General features: G+C 34.2%; 1 protein-coding gene and 1 long non-coding RNA gene across 6 annotated transcripts in view; both read right to left on the minus strand.

Annotated features, from left to right (window-relative positions):
- Positions 1-12,885, minus strand: part of LOC118742349 — a 205,477-nt gene that overhangs the window by 73,930 nt on the left and 118,662 nt on the right. Inside the window, exons 1-2 of one of the 5 annotated variants that reach the window (XM_036474354.1) lie at positions 8,645-8,717; positions 7,787-7,897 (exon numbers count right to left, since the gene is read on the minus strand). In XM_036474354.1, coding sequence (XP_036330247.1) covers positions 7,787-7,874 — 88 coding nt within the window. In that variant the 5' untranslated portion in view covers positions 7,875-7,897; positions 8,645-8,717. Of the gene's footprint in view, positions 1-7,786; positions 7,898-8,141; positions 8,352-8,447; positions 8,718-12,885 lie in introns of those variants that run through there. The other 4 variants (XM_036474353.1, XM_036474352.1, XM_036474355.1 and 1 more) reach the window with 4 other exon arrangements.
- Positions 92-401, minus strand: LOC118742350. Its single transcript, XR_004993369.1, has 3 exons — positions 365-401; positions 241-306; positions 92-179 (listed from the first exon to the last, which is right to left on the minus strand). It is a non-coding gene; the product is annotated as an uncharacterized LOC118742350 (long non-coding RNA).

Here is a 12,885-nt window from a genome sequence, read left to right on the forward strand (position 1 = left end):
TTTTTTTCTTCGCAACATTTCGCAAATGCTTTTTTAAGGAAGCGTAATTTTTGAGGTCACTGTAGTGGCTTAGCAAATTAGTATCGCACTCGCCATTTATGTTCCTAAGCCAAGAAAATGGGGCCAGCCACTCCGTCCGAAACTTTCTCCTGGTCTCAGGCTTCCGCTCGTCGCTCGAGCTTAAAATAATGCAACATTTTAGTAAATCATGCAAAATACACAAACTGCCTATGTGTGAACCTGCTCTCACTGCCACTGTCCGTCTCTGTATTTGCACCTGTCGGGACGTCTTTTCGTACAACAAATCTGCGATATTTATTAATTAAATATTTCATATATACAATCACATTTTCTTATTACATACCTGTCCATTTTTCTTTTTACTAATTCACTTATTCCACCACGATTTCAGTTAAATGAATTTTGAAGCAAGCTGGGTATGTTCGCCTTTTGTTGATATACATAAAAAGGTGTAAATTAATCCGTTCGAAAACTTATGTAATAAATTAAATAGTAAACTTCATTTAGGAAACTGAAATTTTCAGCTTTCTTTTGTTTTCTGCATAAAACATTTTACCAAAAATCTACCAAAATGGGAAAAAATGTACTTTTTTATCAAAGGAAATTTTTTCTATAAATTTTGGTAATAATTTACCAAAGTGGTAACACTGGTAGACTGTCAAAGTGAGAAATTTCAGAAAGCAGTTGCAGTGGCACCTTGCATGTAAAGTGTCTTTCAAAAGAATTTTATTTATTTCCGAAAGGCGAATTGCAGGGAAAATTTATGAAATCGCTTTTTGACTGCTTACACGGCGAATGAATTTCTAGCAATATTTCTCGATACTAAAAAGCAACCGTGAGCCGCTAAAATAAACAAATTTATAAACGCAATAAATAAATAATAAAAACAAGTAAGAAAGTCTAAGTTCGGGCGGAGCCGAACATTAAATACCCGGCGCAAGTATTAAATATATGATTTTCACCTTTCCGAAAGCTACCGCTACATTGTAAGCCGGTGTGTATCAATTCTGAGTAAATTAGCGTCCTTAAACTTCAAAATATTGAAATTTCAAGCATTTCTGAAATTTGCCGTTATATGATAAGTGGTCGTAATTTTAATCTGATTCCAATAATTTTCAACGGTTTGCTTCTATGCGGCAAGCACAATAATCATACCGAGTTTGGTACAAATTGGTAGAACGGTTACCGATATACACATATGTGATCATAAGTGGGCGGTGTTACGCCCATTTTCCAAAATTTTATCATAAACGTATTTCTTGGTAGAGAATTGTTGCAAGCATTCATTTTGAATAAATTAGCTTTAATATTTATTGATTTATCGAAGATTTCGTATTTCTCCAAATTACCGTTATATGGGTGGTAGGCGTGGTTATTGTCCGATTTTAAAAATTTTCGGCCATTTGGTATGCTGTAGCAAGACTAACAACTGTGCCAAGTTTGGAAGAAATTGGTGAAGCGGTTACCAAGATATACACATGTATCCATAAGTGGGCGTGGCTACGCCCATTTTCCAAAAATGTATAATATTCTTATTTTTCGTCTAAAAGTTATTGTAAATATCAATTTTGAGTGAATAATCTTCAGTAGTTACTAAAATATCGCAGTTTTCGTATTTCTGAAAATTACCGTTATATGGGAGGTAGGCGTGGTTATTGTCCGATTTTGCCCATTTTCAATACCATCCGTCCTACGGCCGAAATAAGTATACGTACCAAGTTTCGTTAAGATATCTTAATGTTTACTCGAGTTATCGTGTGCACAGACGGACAGACGGACGGACGGACGGACGGACGGACGGACGGACGGACGGACGGACAGACAGTCACCGCTTAATCGATTTCTCTTTTCATTCTGATCATTTATGTATACATTTGTCTATATCCATCTCGATTCGTTTTGCCTGTTACAAACAACCGTTATGTGAACAAAGTTATAATACCCCTGTGCACAAGTGCGCTCGGGTATAATAAATGGATTTAGAAACTCATATGAAATGGGTCGATAGTATCGATAGTCACCCTTAAGACTATCGTAAAACATCGATGGACTTGACTATCGATAGTTTGACAGCTCTATTAGGAGGTATGGAAGATATACCTTTTAAAGCACCAATCTAATTGATTTTCCGTGGTGTGTGTGATCGGTGTGTAAACCGGTAACACAATTTCTTGGTTTTAGCTGCCTACATAAAGAAGTTATATCGCAAAAACTTGTAACTATCAGTGGTATAGGAGATAAAGCTTATACAGCACCGATCTTTACGATTTTCTCAGTAGAGTTTGTGTGATTATTTAGAAATTTGCTCACGGAATTTCTCGGTTTTATCTGACCAAATAAATGAGTTTTAAAGTAAAACACCATATCTGAACAATGAGTTGTATGGAGTCTATAGATTATAGTGTCCCGATCTTAGTCATTTTTACTGTAAGCATTCTGTTGATAATGTTAGGAAATAGTGCGAAATTTCTTGTTTTTGGCTGCATAAATGAAGAGTTCCGGTTCCGACAAATGACTAATAAATTACACTGTACGGCAAAATCAACTTTTTTTCTTTAATTATTGCATGTAAGCAACTAAAAACCTAAAAATATAGACGTAGTCCTTCTTTTGCTCTTATTTAAATGGTATATCACTTTTTTGTGCAAACTTATTTTACAGGTGCTATAAGGGGTCAAAATTCAGGTCTTCGAAAAATTTAATTCCTTATATTTCAAACAATTATGAACTGATTTATAAAATTTATATCGTTGTAAAGGTGATTAAATCCCCTTTTCTCTGATATGCACACTTATATTACTTTGTATATAAAAACTTTAGAAAAAAACACATGTAAATGAAAAAATACCTTTTTTTATAAAAAAAAAATGTTTAAAAAAAAATTACTAACCGATTTTTAAAAATTTGGTATCGTTGTAAAGATGATTAAATCCCCTTCCTCTACTATGCATATTTGTATACCTTGTATATAAAAATTTGAGAAAAAAAACACATTCAAAGGAAAAAATACATTTTTTTTTTAATATTTTAAACAAAAAAAATACTAACCGATTTTTAAAAGGTTGGTATCGTTGTAAAGACAATTAAACCCCCTTTCTTCTAATATGCATACACACACATATACACGTAGTGTTTTAATTGTTTTTAAGTGTTTTTCCTCAAATCTTTATTCACGAAGTATACCAATATCCATATCAGAAGAAAGGGGGTCTAATCGCCTTTACAACGGTATCAATCGTTTAAATATCGGTTTGTAATTTGTTGTTAAAAATATTTTTTTTATAAACAAAAGCTTATTTTTTCCTTTAAATGTGTTTTTCTAAAATTTTTATATGCGAAGTATACAAATATGCATATCACAAGATAGGGTATTACGGCATCCACACACCTATGCGATTCTGTCGCAACGAATCCGCCCCGTTTTTGATGCTACAGACGTTACTGCTTCGAAAACGCAAGTACGCAAACAACTGTAGGGGTATTCTCTGAGTCTTGCAAAGCCCTTGCATGGTGCACAGATTGCACGGATTGCACGGTTAAAACCGGTTTTCGTATGGGACAGCTTTGCAAACCGTGCAATCCGTGCACCGTGCAAGGGCTCTGCAAGACTCAGAGAATATCCCTTGTGTGATTTTATCGTAGCAAAAACTGTCAATTTATCAGTGTTGCCACAAAAAAATTACCAAATTCCTCAAAAACAAGGGAAAAATCCTCAAACTCCGAACAAATTACTCAAAATTTCTTATTTGCTATTTACAGGTACTTAACATAAAAATTAATTACATTCTCCAATTCCATTGGTACATTTATTCTTGCAGTTCAAACAAAGTATCACCGTTATATCTTATGCCTTGGTTTGTATATAATATTTCTGCAACTATATCAGTGCTCAATTTGGCCCCCAAGTCAGTCCTACACGTTTTTAAACTATTAAATATGCGCTTAGGTTGTGTATGATAAAATCGCCTCATGCGCAACGGAATTTTGACCGAATGAGGACGCAAGAGAGAAAAATCGAAGAAAACCAAACCCTTTTACACTAAAATTCTTTCCTTGAATGAGTCATGTTTGCATGGTGTATGGCGAAATGGGAAAAGTAGGTTTGAAGAATGCAAGCCGCTTGTGTGGTTTATTTCGCTCATTTTAAAACTTGGGAAAGTTTTTTGTTCCCAAATTTGCAGAGCGATTTAACAACTCTCTTGTGTAAAACATGGTTGCATTTGTTATCTGCAAATATATCGAGAGAAAATTCCTGAAAATGAAAATCCTCAAAAACTACTCAAGCGCTCTCGAAATTCCTCACGTTTTGAGGAATTACTCACAAAGTGGCAACACTGCAATTTATAGACAAACAAAAAGTATTTTTCAGCAAACATAAAATTCCTAACTTGTCTACGTCAAACATGTTTTGTTTTCTTACGTTCAATTTTGTTTTAATGTTGTAAACTCCTTCTATTGCCCTTTTTCGTTCTCAAAACGCGGCAGTCTGTGATTTCGGCACGACCAAAAGAAGAACTGTGAATGTTCCAATAAATCGCTGCAGCAAAATCGTATAAGTGTGTGGGTCCTCATTTAAAACTATGGTCGGCATTGTTGTAATTTATGTCGGAACAGGTTCGCACCGACAGAATCGCGTAGGTGTATGGATACCCTTAAATCACCTTTACAATGATATGAATCTTTTAAAAATCAGTTCAAAATGTTCTGAAATATTAAGTTTTTAATTTTTCGAAGATCTGACCTTTGGCCCGCTATAGCACCTGTAGTATAAGTTTTCACACAAAAAGTTATACACCATATAAATAAGAGCAAAAGGCAGACCGCGCCTGTATTTTTACTTTTTTTGCTTTTTACATGCAATAATTAAAAATAATTTTTTACCAGAGGTCCAATTTCGAACTTCGAAGGCCCATATAGGCTATATTGCATACAAATAGATGAACAGACGGACATGGCTAAATTGGCTCAGCTCGATGTTCTGATCATATAAGTATACATTTTCTGGTACTTACAAATATCGGACCAAAGTTATAATACCATTTCATGCTCATGAAAGGTATAATTATCAGATTACAAATCGGTGAAGTAGGTGACAGAAAAGTCGATAGTCTTTTGAAAAATATTAAACAATTTTCCCTGGAATTGAGTTTTGAATATATTTCATGAAAACAAAAAAAAATAAATATAGATCACTTTCTTTCTTAAACACCTAGGATATAACTGACCATTAAAAAGGACTCTGAATGACGGCGAACCTGAAAGCTTTAGACATTTTTTGATGTGATTTTTAAAATTAACGATCCAAAATTAGCCGGTATACATATTTTAAAGTTTTTAGAATCAATGGTTGAATTTTTGTACTGAAAGGGTTAAGAAAGCTTTAGTTTAAAAGTGTGATACTTTCTCCATATACGGCGCCAATTTTCAGTGATTATTGCGTTTCAGATTACGACTAATAAAGCTCTTGGACAGATATTGTGAAAGGTTGGACAATACCTTATACAGTATCGGTAATATCTATAGCACGCCATTTCAAAGTGATATTGTGTGCCACTTATGCTTATTTATTAATTTTTAAAAATTTTCAATTAAAATACAGTTCTTTCTCTAACAAGCCCCATATAAACCCAAGTTTAACAATTTGTAGAAAACTTCAAAAAATGGCAACGAATTTTCACCTAAGTTTCAAACTTTTTTCTCGAAAGTGTTAGAATTTTGTTGAGTACACAGTTTTTTAGCCACTGCAATTTTAGTCTAATAATGTGCAAATTTCAAGTGGCTACGAATTACCGTCAATTTTTTAGAATTTTTTTTTGTCGCATTGGCTTCCATATAATGAATAAACTCAATTTATTTGTATATGGATGAAAACCGCAACACCTTTGGCAAAAAAATTCTAAAAAATCAACGGTAACTTTCAGTCACTTGAAACTGAGCAACCGAGACGTCTGCTTTTTAAATAATTTGTTTAAAACAAATCGGCAAGAACATATCGTCCCTCGCATGCCAGAAATATGAATATGTAAAGCTGCAAATTTTGGGAAATCGAGTTTGAAGATTTTTTTACGAGACTTAACTCTGCATTTGTGTAATTGACAATGTGAAATATGTGGTTTCGGTGCACGCACGGCATTCTGGGTTTCGGTAAAACATACAGTATCCAAAGGTTAATTAAGTCAACCCAATAATTGAAAATTGGTAAATTTGCACATTCATGTTTCTTCCGTTCTACATATTTTTGTAGTAAGAAGATAGTAGTCATATTTCCTGGTAATATTCTTCTATTTGTATGTATACATACATATGTATTAATAAGGACTAATCAATCAACTACATTAAAATTTTGAAATAAAATTTTTCGGGCATTTATTTTATGTGTCAGCCCAACCCTCCCGATAAAGTTCAGGTACAGCAAGTTTTTTTCCAATACGGGCAACTATTTCTTAAATATTTTATTTTTTACTAATTTTTTATAAAAATAAGCCTAATTTTCTCCATATAAAATAATGTTCGATAATAAAAAAAGCTGCATACTGAACTTTTTTCTAAAGAGTGTAATTAAAAAGCGGAATATTTTAATGAAAATTTGCAGTTTTCTTTAATTTTGCACAAGGTGAGGAGCTCTGATTTTTGGTGCTTGTGTTGTAGAATTGATCATATTTTTATAAAAAAATTAGCGAAAATTAATATTTAGAAAACAGTTGCCCGTATTGCAAAAAAACTCTCTGTGCCTAAACTTTATTGATTGACTGTACATATGTATATTACAAACGGAGGATATTAAAGTTTTCTCAAACTTTTGCTTTAATTTTTCTATTTTCTAAACAAAAAAGATACACTATTGGGACCTTCAAATCTACCGTGACTTCAAAAAAATTACGATAGATACCTTTGTTTTCGTATTTCATAATCCCAATTTGTCAGACGACCGTTGACTCACGTAATTTGTGTTCGTTCGATTGCCGACTCGTTCACGTCTGTCACGATTCGACCACGATCAAAAATTTTCTCGATTATGCGTCTTTATAAAGAATCCAATATCATTAGAATGAACCGAATTTGAAAAATACGAAGGCTATATTTGGAATCGAGGACCCAAATTTAGTCTAGGAAGTTTTACTGGCGTGTTTTTTTTTTTGTTGTAATTCCTACGAGTTAAATATGAGGAATTTAAAACTAATAATATTCAGATAAGAGATACATTTTTTCCTATTGTTGACTTACTTCGAAATGTTTGCCGTCTTAACAAATCTTGCTGTTGCGACAATTTTTTGGCAAAGACAAAAGTTCAACCTAGCAATGTTTTATAATATAAATAATTTTTAAGCAAAAAAAAAACGTATACAAATTTAAGAGTACCGGTTATTTCTTCATGATCCAATGATCGGATCTAAACCAAATTAGTATGGGACCACCGCTGAGGTGCACCTTTCCTTTGAAAAATTGTATAGAAATATAGAAATCGCATAACGTGGTCCAAAGTTATGCGGTAACATCCATAAATAAAAAAAAAATGACGAATTGATAACATCCTCCTTTTTTGAAGCCGATTAAAAATTCACTCACATGACTATATTAATTCTCTTCTTCTGAAATCCCATAAAAGTAAGATAAAAAAAATGTAAAGTGTGTTCACAATTTAACTCAATTGTAGTTTTTTGGGCTAAGCGCCAGAAAAAGCTAATACTTAAAACACGAATGTTAAAAAATAACTCTTAAATTATAAAGCACATGAAATCAGCGTCGATTTTATTTGATTGCTTACCTTTAGCTTGCGCAAGTCTACATGATGATATCACGATTCCAATGAAACAAGCTAAACTTAAAGCTGTCCACACTCTACTGCCGGTCATTTTAAATTCGGAAAATTTAAACGCTGCAATCAAAAGTGAATAAATCATTGTTAAAAGGCTCAACTTTGACTTTGTAACATCTCAGTCAATTTTTTAATAAATTCTACAGAAGTAGTTATGAAATGAAAGCATAGCCAAAATTGAAAAAAAATAATAATTCACAATTTTCATATCGCGAAAATTTTTCTGAAAATTTGCCTTAATTGAGCAGCGGACATGTCACCGATTGTTCACATGTTAACATTAGGATAAGCAATACATCCTTACTTTCGTAGCTACTGTAGTATTTGTACAACTTTTTTAGTATTTATTTTGATTAACAAATATATGTAAACATCTGATTGTAAATACTTGTAACTTATAAAACACTCATAAATACATATGTATTGTCGGGATATACTGAACTCCCACCAAGTATTAAGCAAACATTTATTTTTATGATGTATTCGAGCTTTAACTTTCATTGTGGAGCACAGAAATACATATTAGAAAATTAAACAAATTTACGAAACACTGGGCGTATTGGTGATTTTTTTTAATACGAATATTTGTGTTCAGCTAAAATACACTTACATATATGTATATGTACTATATATGCATGTGAATATGAAACACACTCGAAGCAAACAAAGCGCTTTACTCAAACAGGCACTAGCGGATCAATCACACACCTAAAATCACGACGTTGGCGATGAAGAAACAAGCATGCGAACACTTAGTGGATAGTGAATAGAAATACTAAATAAAAACAAAAATTAACGCCAACACACACGGGCTCTGAGGGCTATAAGAAATGCGTCCGACCGGCTCTCTGGCTTAGTGCAAACTGAATGTCGCGCGCCTTAAGCAGCTCAGATCGTCGTGGGTACGGCGCTCACTCGCCGAAGCCACTGCGGTCTGAGCCGCACACCAAGTCTATCAAGTCCAACTACAACCTCTATCTGGTCTGGCCAACAAATCGAAAACAAGCAAACATATGTGCACACACACACATACTCGTATGTATATATGAATACCTGTATACATACCCTGTAGGGCAGGTGCAGCGATGGTGTCTTCGCTTCGAGGCCACCAAAGTGTCCGGTTGTCAAACTAAATAAGTAAAGTGAATCCGAATAATATGTTTTGAAACGCATTTCCATATACATACATACATATGTACATATATTTATTTGTGGGGTGCAAGCTGTAAAGTAGATTTGAGCACTTTAGTTCTTTTGAGTGAACCGTTCAGTTGTAGTTCGTTCATCTTAGTGAACTAGTTCTTTAGTTCATATAGTTCATTTAGTTCAATTGGCGAATACATTTACATATCGACACCTGAGTTGTCGATCGACCTATCTAGCAGCCAGTTCAAAAACGCCCTATCTCAGAAAACTTTTCAAGAACGCCCTACTTCAGAATTTAATTGAAAAATTACTTATTTCAGAATTTTATTGAAAAACACCCTATATCAGAATTCGGTTCAAAAACGCCCTATCTCAAACGAAAATACATTGAAAATAAGCTGAGATAGGGCGCTTTTGAATCGACAGCTGAGATAGGGCGTTTTTCAATCAAATGCTGAAGTGGGGCATTCTTGAAAAGTTTTCTGAGATAGAGCGTTGTTCAGAAATTTTCTGAGATAGGGCGTTTTCGAACTGGCTGCCGAGATAGGTCGATCTTCTACTCAGACATCGATATTTTCAGTTGAGATAGGGCGTTTTTAAAACAAATTCTGAAATAGGGTGTTTTTCAAACAAATTGCAAAATAGGGCGTTCTTGAAAAGTTTTCTGAGATAGAGCGTTTTCGAAGTGCCACTCAAGTGTTATGCTGGATTTCCACTAGGCATTAAATGGCGAAAATGACAAATTACAAAGTCGGGCATTAGAAAATAAGCGTGTCATTACATCAAAAAAATAGTCATTAAGTTCATTTCCACATGGAATTTTTTTAAATGACACACCTTTTGTGTCATTTGAATGCGTAGTGGAAATTCGGCATTATTTTAAACAAAATTCAATTATCTTTACTATCACACATCCCAGTAGCGAAAATGGTTACTGGTGACGTCGTCACTACTGAGGATTTAGTGACATCGTCGCACTTTCTGTGAATCCTAAACGACACATATCTGGCAATGACATTGGCTTCGGAGCAAAGGTTTTTTTCATCGCTCCGTTCTAGCTCCGCTCCGGTATTTTATTTCACTCTGGCTCTAAAAAAAAACTTGATTTATTTATTTATTTACTTACAAATCGAGTCCTAACTGCAAAAAAACGTTGGCGAATTTTTTTTTTTTAAATGTCTTCTTTTCGATGCAGAAATGCATCCAGATGCTCGAGGAGCGCTTCTGCATCCAAAAGAAAATTTAGTGCTCCATATACAAATGTATGTCTGTACATATAGCACATTTGCAGCAAGAGTGCAAATAAAAATATTCAATATTAAAAAATGGTCAAATAAATAAATGGGTATTGTTATTGGAAGTCTCCAAACAGTTTCCGATCGAAAGATATTGATTTTCAAGAATTCTATACCATTTCTACGAAAAAAGGCGTTTGCCCATATAAAACACATGAAAAACTTCATGGGCTTTGAGACAGTTCAAAAACTTTTTTTTACAAAAAAATACGGGTATTCTTTTAACCATTTAGAAACATCCTGGGGAATGAGAGCTGAGCATATTAAAATTTTTTCCCCCGCATGTATTTTTGGACCACCCTATTGTGCAATGAACAGTATTGCCTAGTAAAATAAATAGAATGGAAATTTATTTAACACGGTCGCTTTGGGTGTCAAAAAATAAAAAAAAACTTTGTATATTTATGAACTGAAAATCTTACATTAAGGAGCTTGCTCCTTTGCTCCGCTCCGCCCGAATCCCTGCTTATAACAGACAAAGTCTTGCAACGGTCACTTATAAAAAGATCTTTGCTCGACATTATCGCTTGAATGTCATCAATGACCACTTTGTCATGCAGAGGCCACCAACCAGTTACCATTTATATGAAAAAGTCATGTGCGACTTAAATATAAACGGAGCCAAAAGTCAGTGAAGACTTAACATGGGCGAACAAGACACTTAAGTGACTAATGCATGATATTCGCTACGGGGATATTACATATAAAACAAAAAATTTGGTAATTTGAATTTACATACATAAATATGTTTTCGTATAAATAAAATACAAATAAACGAGTACGTACATAAAACAAAAACTTTTTCAAATTAATAATATAAACATATCGATGTCTAACTGGAAGATCAACCTATCTCGGCCGCCAGTTCGAAAACGTCCTATCCCAGAAAACTTTTTAAGACCGTCCTTTTTCGAAAATACATTGAAAATGAGCTGAGATAGGGCGTTCTGCAACCAAATTCTGAAATAGGGCGTTGTTGAAAATGTTTCCGACACTTACATATTGATGTGCAAAAACATTAAAAAAGCTTGTTTGATTTTAAGAGCGTTCTTCGCCAGTTTAATATTTTCCCTGCCCCGGAAAAATCGTTTTCAAGAAACTGAAGCAGCAACAATGCAAAAGGGTCTTAAAATGTATCTGTAAAGAGAAATAATATAGAAATATAGAATAATATAGAAATAGCAGTACTGACAAATTTAGTGCAATGAAAAGACCGAGCTAGTAAACCAGTTCATTGAGATAAACTAGTTCTTTAGTTCATTTAGTTCAAGAACTACCCAAGCCTACTGTAAAGCTAACGCTGATTTGATTCAAAAATTTCAATAAAAATGTTTAGGGCAAGACTGGCAGCGATAGACGTAAGTATGGAACCGAGCGAGGTATTCAGAATAGGCCGAAATTGAAGCCAGGCATTCTCTAACAAATTTGGAACGCACCATCAGTGGGCTTTGATCCCTAACTGCCGCTTGACTATCAGAGTGGAATGAGCTGCCGATAGTTTGGTTACTCAATGGCGACACGATTTTAATGTATTTTTATACCCGAGCGCACTTGTGCACAAGGGTATTATAACTTTGTTCACATAACGGTTGTTTGTAACAGGCAAAACGAATCGAGATAGATATAGACAAATGTATACATAAATGATCAGAATGAAAAGAGAAATCGATTAAGCGGTGACTGTCTGTCCGTCCGTCCGTCTGTGCACACGATAACTCGAGTAAAAATTGAGATATCTTAACGAAACTTGGTACGTGAACTTCTTTTGGGCGTGGGACAGATGGTATTGAAAATGGGCGAAATCGGATAATAACCACGCCTACCTCCCATATAACGGTAATTTTAAGAAATACGAAAACTGCGATATTTTAGTAACTACTGAAGCTAATTCACTCAAAATTGATACTTACAATGAGTTTCAGACGGAAAACATGAATATTATAAATTTTTGGAAAATGGGCGTAGCCACGCCCACTTATGGTTACATGTGTATATCTTGGTAACCGCTGCACCAATTTCTTCCAAACTTAGCACAGTTATTGGCCTTAGTACAGCTTACTAAATGGCTGAAAATTTTAAAAATCGGACAATAACCACGCCTACCTCCCATATAACGGTAATTTTCAGAAAAACGAAAACTGCGATATTTTAGTAACTACTGAAGATAATTCACTCAAAATTGATATTTGCAATGAGTTTTAGACGAAAAATAAGAATATTACAAAATTTTGGCAAACGGGCGTAGCCACGCCCACTTATGGTTACATGTGTATATCTTGGTAGCCGCTACACCAATGTCTTCCAAACTTGGCACAGTTGTTGGTCCTGGTACAGCATACCAAATGGCCGAAAATTTCTAAAATCGGACAATAACCACGCCCACATCCCATATAACGGTATTTTCGAGAAATACAAAATCTTCGATAAATCAGTAAATATTGAAGCTAATTTATTCAAAATTGATGGTTGCAACAATTCTTTACCAAGAAATACGTTTATGACAAAATTTTGGAAAATGGGCGTAGCACCGCCCACTTGTGATCACATATATGTATCTCGTTAACCGTTCTAGCAATTTGTACCAAGCTCGGTATGGTTATTGTGCTT

This window comes from Rhagoletis pomonella, unplaced genomic scaffold (genome assembly GCF_013731165.1).
Source record: "Rhagoletis pomonella isolate Grant_MI unplaced genomic scaffold, Rhpom_1.0 Rhpom_scaffold_00007, whole genome shotgun sequence".
Lineage (NCBI taxonomy): Eukaryota > Metazoa > Arthropoda > Insecta > Diptera > Tephritidae > Rhagoletis > Rhagoletis pomonella.